Here is a 20,843-nt window from a genome sequence, read left to right as displayed (position 1 = left end):
GTTGCCAAGGTTGAGAAACACTGCTCTAGGCTATGCTGGTTTTGTTTTCCCAGTGAAGCTATGATTTTGTTTGAACATACCCCAGAGAAAAGATGAGACATAAAACATCATTCAGTCCATACATTCCAAAGAAACACATACATACACACACAAGAATAGGGAAAGGTAATTTACTTTTACATTTGTAATATAACTCAACTATATATTGCACTACTCACCCAAGCAGGCATTTATTTCTTAGATTACATTATTAAAATACTATACACACACATAAATGTACATTTATTTATTAGGTTGTCATACTACAAGCTCTGCCTTGTGTCATTTTCCATGAAATGTATCAGAAAGCTCTACTATAGCATTACTTATAAAAAAGGGAATTTTCTTTTAAAAAGAAGACTGCTAAATTCCCATTAATCTCAACATGCCTTTTCCTTTAATAGAAATACATACCACAAAAGCTAAGAAAGACAAAAAGCTTCAGTAAATGACATTGCTTCTTACTAATATTTTCATTTCTGCAAAGAAAAAAGGATTGTATAGTTTTGTGCTTTAGAAAAAAAACCCACAGCAAAACAACACAAAACACAATTTCAACGGTTCAAATGACTGTAGGATGACTAGTAAAATGATCATTTAAAACAACAACAATGCAGATTTAAAACATTAGATTATATAGAGAACACATCAGGAAAATGACATAAAGATATACATACAAGTACATAAACACGTTTAAGGAAACACTTTCTTGCAACCTATTTTGCTCCTTACAAGCAGCGACACAAAGGAGACGCATGATAGGAAACAACTCACTGGGAGGGCTGCATCAGCATTCAGGTGTATCTCCCCCAAAACTAACCCACACCTTTCATTCATTGCTCTAGAAAGCAATGCTTTCCACGTCTCGCCTTGCTTATAATTTTACTACTTACTTTCAGTAACAGGCCTACTTGTGAAACAGACTCTATGAATATACATGAGGGAAGTAACCAATCATCTTTAAGGAAATGCCTTGCTTAACAGCATGGATACTTCCACTTTGCATTTAGCACGTTGTCTCTACCAAGAATGTATTTTAATTAATAAACAGCTTGCAAGCCCTACTGCTGCCAATTATGCAAACATTGTGCCATGAAATATGGGGGTTTCTCTGCATTCTCTCTCTGTCTCTCTTTCCAGTCTCTGCATTTTTACTATTTTTTTTTTTAATTCAGCTGGCTTTCAGAGCCATGGCTATTATTTATCAGAGTGTATTAAAAACCAACATGTAATCTGTAATGCTGTGTCAGTTGCTTATAGCATGGTGGTCTTCATTAGCATTGTTAGTGGCATGTACCAGCAGAAGCTGCGGAAAAGAAAAGGCTACATTTCCAACGTGTAACATCTCCGTTCAAAACAAAAGATTACTCAGACCTTTCCTGGGCAGAGCTGTTAGCTGGCAATGAGAAAAATGCATGCCAGTCATTGACTAATATATCGCTTCCACACTTTCTACAGGAAAAATTCTAATGGGGAACATCAGGAATGTAGCACCAGAAGTTTGTCTTTCAAAGACATTATCATACTTTTTAGGTTGTTTATTAATAAAGGGGTAACAAAAGATTCTGAGACAGAAGAAAATAAATAACCACGTTAGTCAATATGTCAGCATCTCCCAACCGAAAGATATTTGGTTTGAGGTTATGGGAACTGTAGTCCATCCTATCTGGAATCTATCAGGTTGGGAAAAGTGGCAATACGTCATTAAGAAGGAATCCTGTCACAGGAGGGAGAAGAAGAGGCCAACATTTCATTATAATAATTGATTTATCTAAATGGCTACTTATTGAAAAAGCCCTCAAACAGTTCTCATTTTGCAGCTATGACTTGAAATCTTTTGCAAATGCTGAAGATGAAACCAGGGTCCTTTGACACATTAAACCTGTCCCCTTACCTTTGAGTTACAGCTTCTTCCATTTTCTAAATATACCTATAGAAGTCATACAAAATCATGTAAATATTTTCTCTTATTATCATCTCTTTGTAGCTTTTTGCCTTTAGATGATTTTTCCATGTTACATAACACCTACTTTTTACTATGCGTTTTCCCAATTAATTGCTCGCACGTTGTATAGGATCCTAAGGTTACAACCATTCATTCAGCGACCATTCAAAGTTACAGCAGTGCTGAACAAGGGAGACTCACGATGGTCCTTGGAGTTCTGGCTGTTGCAGCATCCCACGGTCACATGATTGTGATTTCTGACATTCCCTGCCAGCTTTCCACAGCAGGGGCAGGAAGTTGGAAGTCATGATCACATGAGGTCCTCACTTAATTACCCGCACACTCATTGTTTAATAACAGCAACTGAGACTGCCAGAATTGTCATCACTAAACAATGCGGTCATGTGATGTCACGCTTTATGACCACATCGCTTAGCAATGGAGTTCCCAGTTCCAGTTGCTGTCGTAACCTGAGGATTACCCATAATATGAATATGAGCATATTAATATACTCTGCAAATATTGGACGTAATATACCTTTATTTCAGCAAACTATTTGACAAAATACCCTATGACACTTTACTTAGCAAGCTAGTTAAATATTAACTGGATAACATGTCTAGTAGGTGGATCCATTGTTGGTTTGAAAATCATATTAAAAGGGTGTTTGTGAATGGCTATAAGGGATCAAAGGTTTCCTCCTGGGTCTGGCACTCTTCACTTTTTAATAAATGACCTGCAGATGGCATTAAATAGAGTGGGTCAGCAAATACACTAAAAGACTGAAGCAAAACCTGGTGGTTTTGATGAATAGAATATTGACTGAAAAGAATGGGAAGCAATTTATGAAGTGGAAATGTATCTATTATTTTTTTCTGGGAATATTTAGTCATGAGAAAAAGTGAATGAGGAAAGACATTTCACTCGTGTAGTATTTTAAGGGTGCTACAGAGAACAACCTTCCCATACTGTTCCAGAGTGAAGAACATGGAAAAAACAGTTTCTGGTTATGTGTTTTGAGAGCATCCTAACAGTAACATCAGCCTGACAATGGAACCAATTACTACAGAAGGTCATGTGGTCCCTTTAGTGAATATAAACTAAGGATGAACAGCAAGTGTTGTTTTTTTGGGGTGGGGGTTAATTTGGACCACAGGCCCCCTTCCAAATCTATGATTCTATAGAAATGCTGCACTGGCATAAAGAAGTACTAAATCCCAGTCTACTAGTCTAGATTCGCCTCAGTAAATTGGGCCATACAAGAATTTAAAGACAGATCTGCACATCTGGAAAAGTACTGTACCTTAATGTATTGTCGAAGGCTTTCACGGCCAGCATACGAAGGCTGGTGTGGGTCTTCCGGGCTGTGTGGCAACAAAAACTTCCAGAACACGGCCACACAGCCCGGAAGACCCCCACCAGCCTACTGTATCTTAGTTTCTGGGTTCTTTGTGACGTATGTTCACATGCAAGTATGTGTATGTGCGTGAAAGAGGATGAGTGGTAATATTCCAGGTTGTGGCAGCACTGAGTGATTGTACCCAGTGCCCCCTAAACCCTGATCTTAGCACCGTATGGGCATTATAACAACCATAAATAAGTATGGGATAGAATCTGATGCAACAGCCCCATTTCTCATTAAAATGTTGGAAAGGAGTTGCAGTCTTGTGTTATCTGTCTTGTGGCTATTTGACACATCAGAGTTGTCCCCTGATGTTGTGGCACCAAATGATTTTATACAACCTTCCAGTGCTTCCAAAAATAAAGTTTAGGCATATGGAACTGAAACTGTACAGTTTAATCAGAGCTGTCATTTAACAAATTCCCTCTGGTGGATCCCTTGCACGGCAGAGTCCCTTGTGGACATAGGTGAATTTTGCTGTTTAAATTTTTGACCTAGTGCCCTAGAATAATGGCAGATACAGCTATCTGTCTAATGCTGCTTTGAATCAGGAAAAAAGAAATTAAGGAGACTGTAGGGCTGGTTTCAGCAGTGGGCTATAAGTAATAAATAAAAAGCATTTTGTGCACAATCAGAAATACAAGTCATTGTGTAGACTCACCTTGTATTTCAGTTTATATGTGCAGGGATAGTTACTAAATAACTGAAAATAAATGGATCTCTTGTGGAGGATGGGTGTTCTTTTTTTTTTTTTTTTGCTTTGATAAGTTCCAAATTTGTGTATGGATGTTGTATGTATGAAAGAAACAATAGAAATAGAATGAATGGGCATGTCTGAATGTACAGTATGTGATATTAAATGAAGAGGAAAAATCTTCAAAGTCATCACTTCTTTTGTATTTTTCCCCCCAAATGTATTATACTAGGAACTTTTATCCAGAATACGCAAACTGGAAGGAGCTCAAGAGCTTTGAGGAAGGCATTAGCACATATTTGACAACTGCATTGAAGTGTGATCAAAAAGCATATACTCAATGCCAAAGCACATATTCAGTGCAAAATAGAGTTTAAAGCAACTGTTTTAAATTCTGCTAAATCCAGCAGAAAAAATGTTTTGATCAATTATATTTAAAGATAGAAAAATCCCCAAAGATCCCCAAACTCTAATATCTTGTTGAATCAAATGTTTCATGATTTAGCAAATTAAATCCATACACTAGTAGCAAGCTAATTAATATGTGGTCTCTGGATGACACGAGAAAGAGAAAATGTTACAACTAAATTACTGCATTATATGATTTGTTCATCTGTGTTTTTCAGTGGCATTAACCTATGATGCCAAAATATATCAGCATGTAATCAAACTTTTTTTCTCTCTACAATTTTCACAGATGCAAGCAATCCAAGATTTATGATTGAATGGGGTCATTAATATTAACATGGAAATGTCACCTGCTTGCTTGATTAGTAAACTGATATTTTATCTAATAGGCTGCATTTCTCCAGGAGAATATTAGCTGTAATGCTTTTCTCATGGGCACTGTTGGCATTTACCATTTTCCTAAGTATGTCTGATGGGAATGTCTATATCTGCAAGAAACTGCTGGGACTGAATAATTTTCCCCTGTCAGTTCTCATGCAATTTGATGAAAGGCTATTGCCTTTCAAATTCTCTTTCAAAAGAAAGTATTGGTGAAATTCTCCTGAGTGCAGTGTTTTTGCACTTTGGTTACAAGGTGGCCAAAGGTAGACTGCTTTTCTGCCTTCCCAGGCTTCAATTAACTCCCAAGGCAGACAGTGTTGAGGGACTCCTCCCAATGTGTTATTTTCAGATTGGAAGGATGGGCACTCAGAGAGGTTTGCGAATTGTGGAAGTCTCTTCAAAGAAAGGAGCAAAGTTAGTAGGAGAACCTCCACCATTTCTGTAAGCTGCAAAACCACAGAATGAGAAATAGGGGTGTGCAAAATGTTTCATGCACAAAGCATTGATATGAAACTTGTAGGCTCTGGGCAGAGATGTTTCAGTGGGAAAAAAACCAAGGACATTTTCTGTGGCTTCAATTGCACAATATTATAGAATCATAGACTTGGAAAGGATCTAAGGGGTCATCAAGCCCAACCCCCTGCACACTGCAGGATTCACTGCACCATCCTCACTAGATATCCAACCAACTCACTTCTCCTCTCCCCATTCCTTATCTTCCCTTAGCTGCCTCAGCTTCAAACATAGCATAACCAGTCAGTCTGCCAGCCTGTGCCCTTCAATCTTCCCTAAGGGGAGCTTAGGAAAGGAAGGTACTGGGAAGATTGATGGTCAGACAGAATATAGACCATGAAGAGGAGGAGGAGGGGGAGAGGGAAGGGTGAGGCATACCAGCTTGGCTTCACTTGTCCCTAAAACTTCTCTGAAACTCAAAATATCCAAAATATTCTAGGCTTTGGTTTGTTGAACTGCAGCCCATGCAGAACAGTTTAGCAAATTTCTGAGACACTGTCAGCCCTTCATGGTAGCCCAGGCAAAAAGCACAAACCATGAGTACTAACACTATCTTTATTGTAAGGTTACAGTAACAGAATCTTGCAAATCTGAAAGTATTTCTCCTCTCCCTTACTTTTACTTTCCAGAAAACTAGGGAGGGTGCCTTCTGAAATGTTTCCCACACCCTTTCTGCTTTTGTGGGCTGAGATACCTTTTGTATGATGGTTGTCTAGGCTGCAGCTCTTCCTCCTGCCTCCCAAAGTCACTCCACATACCATTACAAACACAATGTGCTTGTTTCAGGTTGAAAACAAAACACATTTTCTGTTTCTGTTACCCATGCAGAGAAATTCAAAACAAATTCTCAAGCAGCCTGATAACAAAGATAACAAAAGAATATAAAAATGCTTTGGAGAAATTGCAAGACAGATTTCAGCAAAGCATTAAACTATATATCCAAATCTAAATTATAGTTTGTGAATTGCCATTTATTAAAACTCTTGCCAGGAGACTATCACACCACTGGTAGTTCTGAGATTAAAGAATGAGTTTTTTGGGGGTAGAGATATGTTGCGTATATAGCACTTTGGGGCTTCCACAACGTAGGCCACTAAAGAATATACATGTTTTATTCCACTACTCTACAGGGCAAAGACTGTTCACAGGACAGACTCAGTAATGAGAGCTATAAATTACAAGAACTGAAATTCTAATTTCAGCTAGTCACTTAAATATTAAAAGATTTGTGGTATATGAAGGGATTTTCTGATACCTGGTTGTTATAACCTATGATGGGGAGAACTATTCAGTGGCAGAACCTTGAAGAGTTTCCCAGTAAAAATACTTAACTACCAGTCAGACTGAATCTCCCACCACACCCAGGTCTGCCCAGCAGGGGAGTTTTTAGCCCTTACTCAACAGAGTTCTCCCTTCATCTAACCCTAGGAAAAATGGAAAGGAAGGGGCTTTGGAGCTTCCTGTTCAAATCTGAAAAAGCCAAACTTATCAAACCTCATGCCTATCCTGAAACACAAGAGTTGGGTATTGCACAGTCTTTGCACTTGGAGATGTTTTTAATTAAAATTCCTTTATTAAATCAATGCCAGATCTGCAGTTACAAAAAGGAGTTGATTGGGAAAAAAGGAAATACTGGAAAAAAAAGATGCTTTAGTACCATATCCAAACTGGGAAGTTATTATATTGGTCATAGGGCAAACTGAAATAAACCCTTCTCTTATTAGGAGGCAGCACTTAGCCAAATTTAGCTAATCTTGAAAAGCCAAGCAAGGTTAGCTGACTTAATACATTGATGGGAGACTCCCAGCAGTTCCCAGAATTGTAGGCTAAACTGGGAAGTTGGAAAAACCTTTTTGACAAAAGGCAATGGCAAACCATTTCTGTGCCATTCCCAAGAACACAGTACATGTCCTTGTAGTTATCAGGAGCTGAACCTCACATGAGGGAGACTTTCCTTTGACCTAACTAGACTAAATGAAGCATTTCAGGTCCAAATTATGGATCATCCAGATGACACAGAAACTGTTTCTGCTCCTTTGGTGCTGATGGGAACAGCACCATCATTTGTTGAGGAGATGTTCCTGCCAACTTCACATCCAAGCCACTACAATCCTTTAAAACTACATAGCAATATTGATCAATAAGTTTTTCTGCTACCTTGAAAGATATGGCTAGTTTTAATTAACCTTCTTCAAGCATTCTAAAGCAGGCAATATCAGAGGAGACAGAGTAAGAATTTCCATGTTAGCTGTAGGCAAAGTTCTGAAGTAGAGAGCTTTCACTGTCACAGTTTCACCCTCACAATGTAGATCCCAGGATATGACATTGTGGAGATTTCTTGGATGGCCTCTCTACTTCAACTTGATGATAATGATTATGAAGAGAGGGGGGTGAAAAAAACAGGGATGGGACAGAGCATAGCTTATTCTTTGTTTCCTTCCTTGTACGTTGCTATTTCTACATTTAGGCTGCCTGGAGACCATTTCATTCTGAAAATTCCATTCATGTAGAAAATAACTATGAAAGCAGAGACAATGTACCAGTCACAGTTTTCCCTTTTGTTTTTGCACTTCACAAACTGGACAAAGAAAGATTTAATTTGATTTATAAAATCCATATTCTATAGCTATCCAAGTCGTATATTTTACTTTGGTGAATATACTTAATTTTCAGTATCCATTCTGGATATTTCATGCCCCTGAGCAGCCCTATCAAAATGAAAAACTGGATCATTTAATATGACACTGAGGATGTATTTGTCAATGTCAGTTTTATCATGAAAAACAGCAAAAGGCTCAATAAAGATAATGAATTTGCTGAATTGTGTATCAAAAATTGATCTACACAAATAATTCATTTTGGGAAGAATGGCTTATTGCTAATAGTATCCCACAAGAGTGCTAGACAGCATTAAGTATTGTATAGGCTAATGTTAAATTTAATGTTACATACAGTAATATATGCAAAACTTAGGCTACTGATCAATACAGAGCAAAAGAAATGGTTAACACAACATAGCTACTCTAACTCTGTGTAAATATAAAATCTTTAGTCTGATTTGATTCCCAATGGTCAAGATTATTCCTTTTATAGCTGCAAAATAGTGGAATAGAACTAAGTAAGCCGACCAGAGCCGTTTCAATGAGATGGGCGGTGATAAATTTGATATATAAATAAAAAATAAGTAAGTAAGTAGTGAGGCCTTTTATTAACTATACCTTGCATCCTGAATTCTCACCTTTTTATGATTTTGGATTCTTTCTTTGAACTAAATGTTGGGTGATAAGGAAAACATTCAACCCTCTGCTATTCCAACTATGGCTTAAATACACAAAGAACTGAAGGTGGGGAGAGAATACTTCATGTGTAGCTCCATGCCCCATCTCCTTCTAAGCTCCATGCAATCAGGGAAGAAGTCTGAAGGTGAACTGTGCATACATTTTCTTGAACAAAATCACAGTTTGTAATGTTAGCAAGATCCCCAATACAGCAAGGGTCCCAGATCATGCTTAAGCTGAGCACAAATTCATCTCTCCTTCAGATCTGTTTCTAACCATAAGGCAATAGAAGCAGGGCTCCATGGGTAGACCTGCCTCTTCCTACTTTGAGCTCTCCATTTGTTCAGACAAATGTCAGAATGGGGCTTTATTCTATAGAATATTTGGAGAGGTTAGACTGTAAAAACTATAAACTAATCACAAGCGTTATTAAGTATAATTATCTTTGAGATCGTTTCTCATATGAAAAGTAGAAAGATGTGTTATTTATTGGGTAATAAGGATAAAGAGCATGTATGTGACAGAAAAAGTATTTTGTTTTGGACTTGAAATAAAACAGTGGATATAAAGCATTTCTTCTGAATATTCCAAATTGTGTTCCAACAGAAAAAAACTTGAAACAACTTTATGTCTCCTGTTTCACTGAAACAAATCATGACATGTTATGAATGTTCCAATCAAATGAAGCAATAGGAATTCAGAACAAGCCTCTTTCTTTCCCTCTCTCTTTTTATTTTAGAGCCATAAGAATGTATTTATGGCAATCCATGCTGGTGATGTTAGTTGGCAAATTTGCAGAAAAATTGATGAAGGAGATGATTTTCAAAACATTTTTGAAAACTCCCTTTATAGAAACTATACTATTTCTATCCTAGCTAGAGCCACCCAATGCATTAGAAATAAAATTGTTTCCTAAAATGAGCAACATTTTTCTAATAAATGAGTATGATTGACCTAACTGAAAGTCTGAAAATCAAATACCTGTTGGGGAGGTAGAAAAAATGAACACACAAAAAAATCATGCACTTATTATCCAAAGTTATCACATTAAATCTTTCAAAAGTACTTTGAACTGTTTATGCAAAGTTATATAATACAAAGATCTGGAAATTGAAATTGAAAGAAAGTAAGAGTAATTATAAATCACTTATTTTACTAACTGGAAAGCAGTGTACAACTTAAATGTGCAGCATAACATAGGAAAAAGTCACAGATGTGGATTTAGCTGCATAAAACTAGTCTAGCTACATGCTATATGTAAGTGCTTTATATTTTTAGAATACATCACATATGAAACCACACAGCTTGAATTCAGTGGCCACCATCCAACAGCCATACTTTAACAAGTAAGTTCCAGTGAATTCCATGAGAGTTACATCTTTTACATTAGCTTGCGAAATCATTTTGAAACTCTTGAACTGAATATACTTAACTGCACTATACTGGATCTAGAGACCACTCTGTTCTATATGTAGTTTTGCCAACTTAATCAACTCACTATAGATAGAATGGAAGAGAACAATTCCAAGGATAGAAATATATATAGCTTTGCAGCCTTTCAGCAGTGATTAACAGGTCTTTAATGCCTTATAAAATAATAACATTTTATTTCCAGATGTGCTATCAGTGACACTCCTTTAAGAAGCCTCTGACGAGTAAAGCAAATGTCCCCAAGCCAGATCTGAAGCCCTTTTCCCATTTTATATTCAAATACTGCACACCATTTCTTTTACTCCATGATAAGAACAGTAAAACACCCAATAATTTGCACAGGCGGTATTGGTCATACAGAAGATATGTCAATATCTCCACACCCCGCAGACTGAAGAAGAAATGTCATCATTTATGTAATCGATATATAATACAAGAAATGCAAGAAATCCTTACAATAATACCACATGCCTATTCTTCAAGCTTGGAAATCTGACTTTAAGAAACCCCAGCTTCTACAGAATACTAACCCATTGTTGTGTGAAGCTCATATCCCAGATGGAATGAATAACTTTGGAACGGATGACATGGCAACAAAGCAATCGACAACCAGAATCAGATATTTCAGCCAGCCACAGTCTGTGACAAAAGGTCACAGAGCATCCATTTCAGAGATAACCTCATCTAATGAGCTTTTTGTTAGTATTGGATAAAGATACTAATGAAGTAGTATCTGAAGAATCTGTCTAGATTAGGTGTCCAAAAGGAGGATGCTTGGCCATCTACATTTAAATTATTTTTAGTGTAAACAACATGGAAAGAACATCACTTCCCCTTGTTAAAATCATCAGAATGATCGAAAACTGCATACCAGCCTGCGAATTTCCCGATCACACTCTCTCTTTATTCGGGTGATTTCTTCTTGATGTAGGTGATAAACACTCCGTATCTCTGCTGCTTTTATTTTGTCGGCTTGAATGACTACGGATAAAGCTTCCTCTACTTGTTTCTTAGCCCCCTTAAGTTCTGAAATTTCCTGCTGCATTTTAATTTTCTCAGCTTCGAATCCTTTCTTGGCCTCTTCTTTCGCTTCTGAAAGAAGCACCGTCTTAACCTTGTCAGGCGTCCCATCTCGTACAGCATTAAGTAAGGTTTGTAGTCTTTGAATTTCATTATCTTTAATTTTTATAACTCTAAGAAGCTCAGCCTCATGCTGTCTTAGAAGTCCTTCACGAACACCCTGGAGCTCTTTCATTTTTTCTTCATGAAGTTTAGCCTTGAGTTCCGTTACAAGGACTGTGTTTTTATGTTGCTCGTGTTCCTTAATCTGCTTAGTTTCTTGATTTTTCTCCCTCTCCAATTTACTGACCTAAAAGAAGAGAAAAGAACCTTCAGTATGTTATAACAGCATCTTACCACAGAATTATACATATTGGTCCAAGTATTTTAGAAAATTCTTATTGTTACATTGGCAGGTGATAATCCATCAGTTCACAAAAGATCAAAAGAAATTTCTGTTGGTGGGCCATCTTACCTCCTTTCACAGAATATTCTGACATCATAGCCTCCTAAAATATTTTTTTTTTCTATAGAGAATCCCTCCAATGACAATGACAGTCAGAGAAAATAAAATTTGTATGAATTCCAAGTATGGTAAAATTCCAAATCAGTATAAAAGTCTATAACAGGGCTGGTGGATCTTGTGGACTCTTGCCCTTCCTGGAAGATGCCATAACCAGCTGACCATGGATCATTCCGATGTCAGAAATACATGTATTTTCATATTTTCCAATGTCAGAAATACATTTCATTTTCATATGGAACAATCCTGAGCTTTCTCATCAGCTTAAACAATGCCGGAGGTGAAAATGTGACCATACTTTTAATTAACATACCAATCTTTTAGTAGAGTCCTGTTAGAAATGAAACTGCTGCAAACAGCAGTTTAATTCTACAATACTGCTGAGTTAGTTATTCAAAATATAATTTACACAAGAATTTGAAGTAACATTAAATCTCCTAATTGGAAGTTAGAAAGAGATGCATAATTGCAGAATGCTGGCCTGTAATTGCTTGTCTGCAGCTGATATTAACAACATGCAAGACACTTCTAACCTTAACAGATGGCTTATTTTTCATTAGTGACAACTTGGTTTGCTATGCAAGCTGATTATGTTGCCAGCTATGGCAATGTCCAATACAATCAATATTGTAGTTTGAAGTAGCTTGTATTTAGGCCATATAACTGTTACAACTGGACAGGATGATGCTTTAAATTTTGAGATGAACTTACATAGGATAAAGAAACAGTGGGATAATATATGTGAATTTGCAAAGCACTTTACTGCTGTTAATTCTACAGGGATCTTCACTCAAGATGTAGTATAATGTGTAATTTTTAAATCAGAATTGGTTTGTTTAAGCTGTAGCTTGGGTGTGTACTTCACTGAAATATTTAGGATTTATTGAGATATCATCAAAGGCATGGATGATAACTCACAGTGGCTTTTCTTGACCACTAGATCATAGCAGCTTTTCTTGACTCTAGATGCATTGGACTCCAATTTCCAAAAATTCTGGGAAGTGTCATCCTACACATTTAGGTGGAACTTGTTTGTGAAAGGTTGATTTTAGATTAGCTGGAGTCCAAAACACTATTTTAAGCATGTTAAAGTTCTTGGGCATGTCTTGCCCTATAGGAATGTTTGTCTTTCACCTTTTGAGGACCAGACTATCTATGTTATTATAACAAGCCTCTTCAAAAGAAAGGTTACTATAGGACAGATGGTAACTTGCTGTGTCTTAAATGTTTCTCCGATGGGAATGTAGAATCCAGATTTTCTGGAACCTTGCCATCACCTTTACTGTCAGTAGTACAATTACCCCAACAATGTTGGAGTATTTTAAAAAATAAACAGTTATCAATAACAATATATAGAGATTTTGACATTAAGCTCAAAAATTTATACTTCTTTTTTATATCATGAAAACAACTCAATGTACTCTGGTATCTTTTACTAATGTTATATTGAACATTAATTTTATAACTTCACTAATTATCTATCCACTCATAGATAGTACCCCTTTTTTAAAAAATACATCTTTGTTTTAAATAAAAAGAAAAGAAAAAAATAAATAGTTGTAATAATCAGTACATTTAAATACAATAAACTAGCACTGAAAAAGATCCAAGGAAGAATGGGGAGTTCTGCAATGAGAATTTCACTGAACGTTTCTTCCCTCATTAAAGAAAATTTAAAACCAAAATTTCTTTCATCAAACTGAATGAAATTTTTTGTAGAAAAAATGCAGAATTGCTCTTCATAGCAGTAGTCAATCTTAGTAGGCATCACTATGTCTTGTGATAATGAATTCTTTACCTTAACTATGCACTGTGTGGAGAACCACTTACATTTATTCTCAATTTGCTACTATTGAGATCTGCAAAGAGAGAAAACTTCTCACTACCCCTTGCTCTACCCCATGGCTAATTTTTACGCCTCCTTTGCTCACCTTTTTTCTAATCTAAAAAGTTCCAAACAGTGAAACATTTTTTCACAGTCTAATTAAGCTCCAACAGATTTTAAACAAGCAAGTCATAAATCAGGAACTCCACTTAGAATTGAATTTCTTATAAAGGAAATCAGGTTCCTATATGTAGCTCAGGGTTGAACTATGGAGTCCTTGGTGCTCTCTGAGCATGGTTGTTTGCTTGCAGACATCTCATTAGCTGATTAGGTAACATGTAGGGTTTGCTCCCTTTTTACATACAGTAGTTTGCCCTGCCAGTGTTGGTGGGGGTGTGGTTTTCTCCTTGGTAGTACCTTGATTAGGGTATTGTTTTCTGCTTGATAGTTTATCTGTTGTTAATCCCTGCTTATCTGGGTGTAGGCTGCTGGACAGAATGTGTTCTGAACTTTTTGTTTCCTTCTTAACTTTTTAATTGTTTCTTTTGAATGGTGTGTAAATGTGGTTTATCTCTATGTGTCTATTGATGGCTGATTTGTTTGAATGCCAAGCTTTCAGGAGCTCCTTAGCATTTTTGGATTTAGCTTGGTCTAGGTTGCTCTTAACCAGGCTTAGCTTTTCATCTGGATAACAGGGGGCCACTCCAACAGTCCAACTCAACCAAGCAGTCCAAGTATAATGGTCAAGTTCCAAGGAGGAGTCAATTGTGGTTGTCATGTTCATCCCAAGGATCAGGAATTGATACAACATGCATGACACCTAGTTTCAAAGTAGACTGTTGCAGAAATTATTCCAGCAGAAGATCCTTTATTCCCCACTCAGATTCAGTTGAAGCTGAACTGCCCTGATTTACTGGTTTCAGTCCCCACAAAACTACAATCCAGATTCCTTCCATTCCATGTACCCATGCTTTCACTGTACTATCTTCTGGTTCTCCATATGTTGTCACATTTCAAGGGGTGAGGAGCCTTGCCTCCGTTTCCAAGTCAGAATCCTGTGTATTAGAATTTGGAGCAATGCAGCTTGCATTTGTTCATTTCCTACTGGAACTGGGGCCCAGTTCCTCAGTTGAAAGGATGATTGGCTTGCTTATATTCTGAGGAAGAAAGTGGGTCCAACTGGGGTCTGACAATACCCTCCTAACCATCTTTGGATGGGGGCTGGTTTATGGAAACTGGACATCAACTTCTGGAGATGGGTGTTCCTGGCATTTCCTGAGGATCTTAATTCTTGGCTTCTTCATTCATTAATCTCCCAATTAAGGTAGTACTCTATGCATGCATGAACTTGCACACATACATATAGACATTCAAAAAAAGCAGAATTCATCCTGTCTATCAGCTGGGGGGGGGCATGCTGAATGGACAAGATGGTCAAAGAGTAGTAGGGAATGATGAATAAACAGTGAGTATGAAATGAAGCAGAAAACTGAATTCTGAAGAACAGTGGATTGACTTGGGCAATGATATAGAAATGTAACAGGCATCCAGTTTCCATGTTCAACATTTTAACCTTCTTCCGGTCAAAGAGCTTAAAGTTAATAGTATAGCTGAACTGCTGTGGACACAGAGGTACTGGATTCCAGGAAGAAATAAGGACGGTACCATAGTTTTATAGAAGAGAAGTCTGCTGTGAAGAACATTAAAAAATAAGCACATCCTGTCAAGAACAGTTGTTCTAGCATGGCACTGGTATGCTTCATTTACCCTTCTGAATGAGGCAATGTGTAGAGGACAAGTGAAACCCTACTCCCATTAATTAGAATAAGTTCCATCAAAACTGTTTCGTGAACTGTGAACCTCTATAAAAAATTATGAGTTCTGGCAGGTCCTGCAAACAAAAAATGTGGTCAAGAAAAAGATGGGCTGTTTCTTGAGCAAAAGGGAAAATAGGGCATGGAATAAAATGGGACTATGACCTTTTGATTAAATTCAGGATGAAATCCAAGGAGATCATTTTCCAAGGATGGTAGTGACATTAATAATACTCCAATAGAAGAGAATAGGACTCCATATTAATAATACTGTTGTGGGTCCTTGTCACTTTTGTAGGGGCATGTCTTGTGGTGGCGGTGCAGTTCTGCTTTTATACAGGTCTGTTGGAAGTCCCAGAAAGTAAGGTATAGAGTCTTGAACCAATCAGACTGCAGGAGTGTTGTGACTCACCTATAAGATCTTGCCTCTCAACTTATCAGGTAGTACATAGATTTGGTCCTGATGGGGCAGCACATTTTCTTGGACCAAGGACAGGGTATATGATGAAGAATAAGTATTCTTTCCCATTTCCTTTAATCTAAATCAGGGTCAGGACAGTTGGAGCTGCATCTATTCCCCCCCCCCTTTTTTTTTGCATAGTCCCTAGGTTGCTGATTTGAGAATTCATTGGCTTCCTCATGTTGGGCCATGGCACATTTCATCAAAGTGCAATTCTTCCAGCTCATTTTGGTCGCTCTTTGCTGTGCCTGGCCCGTTTCTCATTAAGGATTTTTGAAAACTATTTTTATCATGAAGCAATTGTCCCCATCTACTATAATTTTTTAGCATCACTTCTGGAAATTGTAGTACTGCCGGTTTTACAGGAAGATTGATGAGGAGGAATTGGATGGTGGTGTATACCTTAGGTGCGTGGTACACAGTACTTTATATTTATATACTTTGAAGCATATTTACATATACTTTATATATTGGCTGAGTATGTGATACAGAATTAAACAAACATTTATTTTAGTTACTAAAGGATTATACTTGGGTTATACTTTGTTTTGCCCTGTCCTTGGTGGGACATCTGTGTATCAAATGATGATCTTTCTCATTGCCAATCCAAAAACTTTGGGAAACAGATACTTCTTAACTCTGAAATGTTCTCATTACCACCATCCATAAACAAATATTCTGTAATTTTGAGATGGTCTCATCACCACCTGGCATAAACAAATATTGAAACTTGAAATGGTTTCACTGGCACCTGACATAAATATAAATGCTCCTTAACCTTGATGGTCTCATTTCTGGTAGACAAGGCATTCCAAACACAAGATAAGATGAACTGGTCCTTGACAAACTCTAGTTACATAAGATCATCAAAAAGGGTTATGAGTAATGGTGGTTCAGAGCCTATGTAAGCTAGTCAAAATTCTCATGGGATAGAACTTTAGTGCAGACCTAAAAGAGAGGGCAATGCATGTTTGCTGGCTTTGAAGGGGTCCACCTGCTGTCATCTCTCCGGGGTTTCCTGACTGGCAGAAGGGGTGTAAGGTCTTTCTTTCTTTGACTTATGGTATTCTTCATTATTCTTGAATATTCTTTGAATGATGTCTGGGTTATATTATATTCTTCAGCATTCTTAAGTATTCTTTGATTGTCATGTTAAGTTATTATGTTATTTTCTTATACTGCCTTGGAATAAAGGTTTAAGTAGTTATACTGTGTGGTCATTGCTTCCAAATCTGGAAGGACCTGTGACCCAACACAGCTGGGCTGGGGACAGAGCAATACAGAAATGTCATCAACTCTGTTTTCACAGAAAACAAATCTTTGACAAAATACATCTTCAGGTTTGGTTGACTATTCTAAAAGCAAATACATACAACATGCTTTACCCTGCATGATAGCCATAGATAATTTAATTGAAAAACTTGATTGTTTTCTATAGACATTGCCAAATGAGCCAATTAGATGTGTTCTGTGAATGGATTTACATTATTGCCCCCCCTTCAAAGCCCATCCTGGCGGCATTACTTCTTGATGTACAGCACACGCTGACCATGCAGCTACTTTGCCTCCATAGGGGACCAATTAGAGAATGCTCTAAATAATTAATCAAAATGCACATTCTATAAAGAATGGCTCTAAACCAATCTTCAGGCTTCATTCCTCAAGAGTAATATTTAAGAATAAGACTTTGTTTAAAGTTCACCACATCTTTCTACCATTGACTTCTCAGTTGAGAGATCTGGGCTATATCCTATTACAAAGAGATAGCTAATCTATCAGGGTATCTTTCACATGCAGAGTTGCGTATGACAACACACCCTGCAGTTCTCTTTAGCCCAGGGAAAAAGCTGTGGAACAGTTATGCATGTACATTCCTGCGTATCCACAACCTGCAAAAGAAGAAGTAGCTGGGCAACTGTAATTTTGCTGGGAGTGGGAAAGATGCACACCTTACTCTTTTCTTGCTGGAGTTCAATTTGAATATCTGTGAGTTTTGCCCTGAGCTCTTCATTAGCAGCTTGCAAGGCAGCTAAGGCATCCGTTTTTTCTCCTTTAGCTCGAAAGCTGGCACTCTTCTTTGACATTGTGAGACGGTCTGGCAAGAGGGGTGAAAGCCCAGGCAGAAAGAACCTTCCGTTCTCATCTAGTCCTTGATTCTGTTCCACGACATGGTTTCAGTTCCCTGCATAAAGAGAAATAACCATTGTTGTGAATCCCAGAGGGACTGTAACTAGCATACAAGCATACACTGAACTTAAATGGAAAAAAAGGATTGAGGGGAAAGGCAACACTCAGAGAAGGATCTAACATCTCATATTCACTAGCATATTTATCAGGAGACATCAGAAATGCCAGGTGGTTTCCCAACAGAGCTTTGCAAGTTTTAAAAGGCTATGGATAAAGACTACAACTGTGGGAATTTGCAGGAGTTTGGGGTTGGGGATTTCTTTCTTTCTCTTTCTTTCTTTCTTTCTTTCTTTCTTTCTTTCTTTCTTTCTTTCTTTCTTTCTTTCTTTCTTTCTCTCTCTCTCTCTCTCTCTCTTTCTTTCTTTCTTTCTTTCTTTCTTTCTTTCTTTCTTTCTTTCTTTCTTTCTTTCTTTCTTTCTAGATTTGTTGAAATATTTGATACAGAAGTTTAGACAATCTCCAATTGTTTAGACAAAATGGGGATCTTTAATTCCTTATTCCAGGCTTTAAAATTCGTACATCAGATTGATTTATCAACAACATTATTTATAAAGACTAACTGTAGGATTTTTAATCTTATAATATGTGGTAATCATGTCTAATTTAGGTGTTTCTGAAGCTGAATGTGCCACTGCCCCAAACTGAGATTTCAATAAATGTTGTAGTTATAAATATTGCCAGTGGGTGGCAAAAGACAAATGATATTTGTCCTTTAACATAGGAAATGATTAAAAATGCATCACTATCATTCAACAATTGATCTAAAATAAAAATCCCAGCATCCATCCAAATCTTCAATAAACAGATCAATTTCAAGGTCTGGATCATTCTTTAACTTCAATGTAGCATGAAAAAAAGGATCAAAATGCAATTAGAAATAGTATACTACAATATTCATATCAATTTAACAGTCATATAATGAAATGTGATTCTTCTTAAAAAAACTATTGTGCAAAACTCTATGTATCCATAGTGTGTACATATATACACACTATATATACATGTGTGTGTGTGTCTCTGTGTGAGAGAGTATATAGTAGAGAACCAGTGTGGTGTGGTAGTTAAGGTGCTGGAGTAGGAGCAGATAGATGCAGGTTCTAGTCCTCCCTTAGGTACAGAAGCCAGGTGGGTGACTTTGGGCCAGTCATTAACTCTATCTCCTAGACTGGGAAACTGAAAAACATCTATCCAGCCACTTGCACTGGACAGGTTGGTAGGTTATGGTCCATGATCTTCAGTGAAGATGCCTTCATCCTGCAGTGGATTGATCTGGGTTCTCTCTCTCTTTCTCTCTGTGTGTCCTTCCTTCCTTCCTTCCTTCCTTCCTTCCTTCCTTCCTTCCTTCCTTCCTTCCTTCCTTCCTTCCTTCCTTCCTTCCTTCCTTCCTTCCTTCCTTCCTTCCTTTTCTGTTTAATTATTGAATTATTAAGGCATAATAATAATATTTCAAAGGAGCATTGTCCCCAAAACTTTGCACCAATTACTATGGAATTTGGCACTCTTTGTAAAACTCTAAATTCCCCACAAATGTTACACTACACTACATTAGAATATGAAACATGACCTTCATTGTTCCCAATCTTTTTCTTTGCATCAATTGAACCTGCACAACTTGTGAAGTAAGTGGGTTTATATCAGGCCATTTCTGGAGCTCCAAATCAGGCACCTGCAGATGAGATGGTTTCTTCACATCTCTAGTGAATAATCACACAATCTTTATTTTAAAATCTGCCTTCAGGAATGCACAAGTGAACCACCAGTTGTACACAGCTTGCACAATCCATCTGAAGTTTTTTTTTTCAGAGAGAAAGAAACCTACAACAGCACTATACCTTTTTCTCCCATGATTACGGCAATACTGTGGATTCCTATATTAAAAAGTTTAAGAATATTTGGTTTGGAAAACATGTAAATGGGAATTGGTTAAAATGATACTTATTAAAGAGGCAAGTAAAATGGATTTCATTTCTTCCAGTACATAATGAAAAAGAAGTTGTTAAGGGGATATTTTTGAGCTAAGAAACATTTTAACTGTATAATGACATTTTCTGTTAAGTAAATTGGCCTTTCTGAATAGTTATAAAATAATATGCTTTACTGAATGGCAGAAAAGAAATGTTACAGGAAGATTAACACAGAGCATTTGAATTAAGCCTTTAGAAAGGAAAAGAAAAATAAAATACTGCCATTAACAATACTGGGTGATTCATGGTAAACATTAAGGATTTGATTAAAGTCAGCATGCATTTTCCTTCTACTATTGTTTCCTTTTTTTAACCAATTAACGCCAATCAAATCTATAATGCTACACTATCCCAAGGCATAAGATAGAAATATTTTTTGACAGACATTTTTATATCCACTGCCATTTGGCCTAAGAGATTTTGGTAAGTTAAAATTAAATGTTAATAGTTTAAGGCTGAATATGATGGAAGAGGGAGCATGGGGGCAGGGAGGAATCATACCATGGATAGGATTTTAAAGAATGTAGGTTTTCTCTGGATATATTTGCTTCCCATTCTGAGTATTCTCCTTTTTCATGACCACATGGAGACCCCAACACATTCCCAAACTCTCACATGCTGTTACCAACCCCTAACACATTGTACTTTTATGATGAAATGGGTATAGCAATACTGCTTCTTCATAATGGCTTAAGGAGAAATATCCACAAAGGAATGCTGAAACTAGGTGACAGAATCTCAGAGATTAAAGCAGATACACAAAACTTGGGGAGTTAATTTATGCCCTTAACTGATGATTTTATAAGGGGGTTCTGTGAACACTGATGCCTGATGATTGAATAGTGTTTATTAAATAGGAATGTTCAGACACTGGGATGCACCAAACAAACCAACAAACCAATGGAAGTGACTAATTATAG

The 20,843-nt window shown here is 37.1% G+C and overlaps 1 protein-coding gene across 1 annotated transcript in view; it reads right to left on the bottom strand.

Moving 5' to 3' along the window:
* The window catches only part of JAKMIP3 (Janus kinase and microtubule interacting protein 3), a 116,903-nt gene that overhangs the window by 44,059 nt on the left and 52,001 nt on the right, over positions 1 to 20,843 (bottom strand). The window contains exons 2-3 of the mRNA XM_025164214.2: positions 17,722 to 17,954; positions 10,963 to 11,460 (exon numbers count right to left, since the gene is read on the bottom strand). Coding sequence (XP_025019982.1) covers positions 10,963 to 11,460; positions 17,722 to 17,856 — 633 coding nt within the window. The 5' untranslated portion in view covers positions 17,857 to 17,954. The remainder of the gene's footprint in view (positions 1 to 10,962; positions 11,461 to 17,721; positions 17,955 to 20,843) is intronic.

The sequence above is a fragment of the Python bivittatus genome, unplaced genomic scaffold (genome assembly GCF_059951505.1).
Source record: "Python bivittatus isolate LINGU-HERP-01145 unplaced genomic scaffold, Pbiv_v1 ctg000980_np1212, whole genome shotgun sequence".
NCBI classification, from domain to species: Eukaryota; Metazoa; Chordata; class Lepidosauria; order Squamata; family Pythonidae; genus Python; species Python bivittatus.
This window is presented reverse-complemented; position numbering and strand designations above follow the sequence as displayed.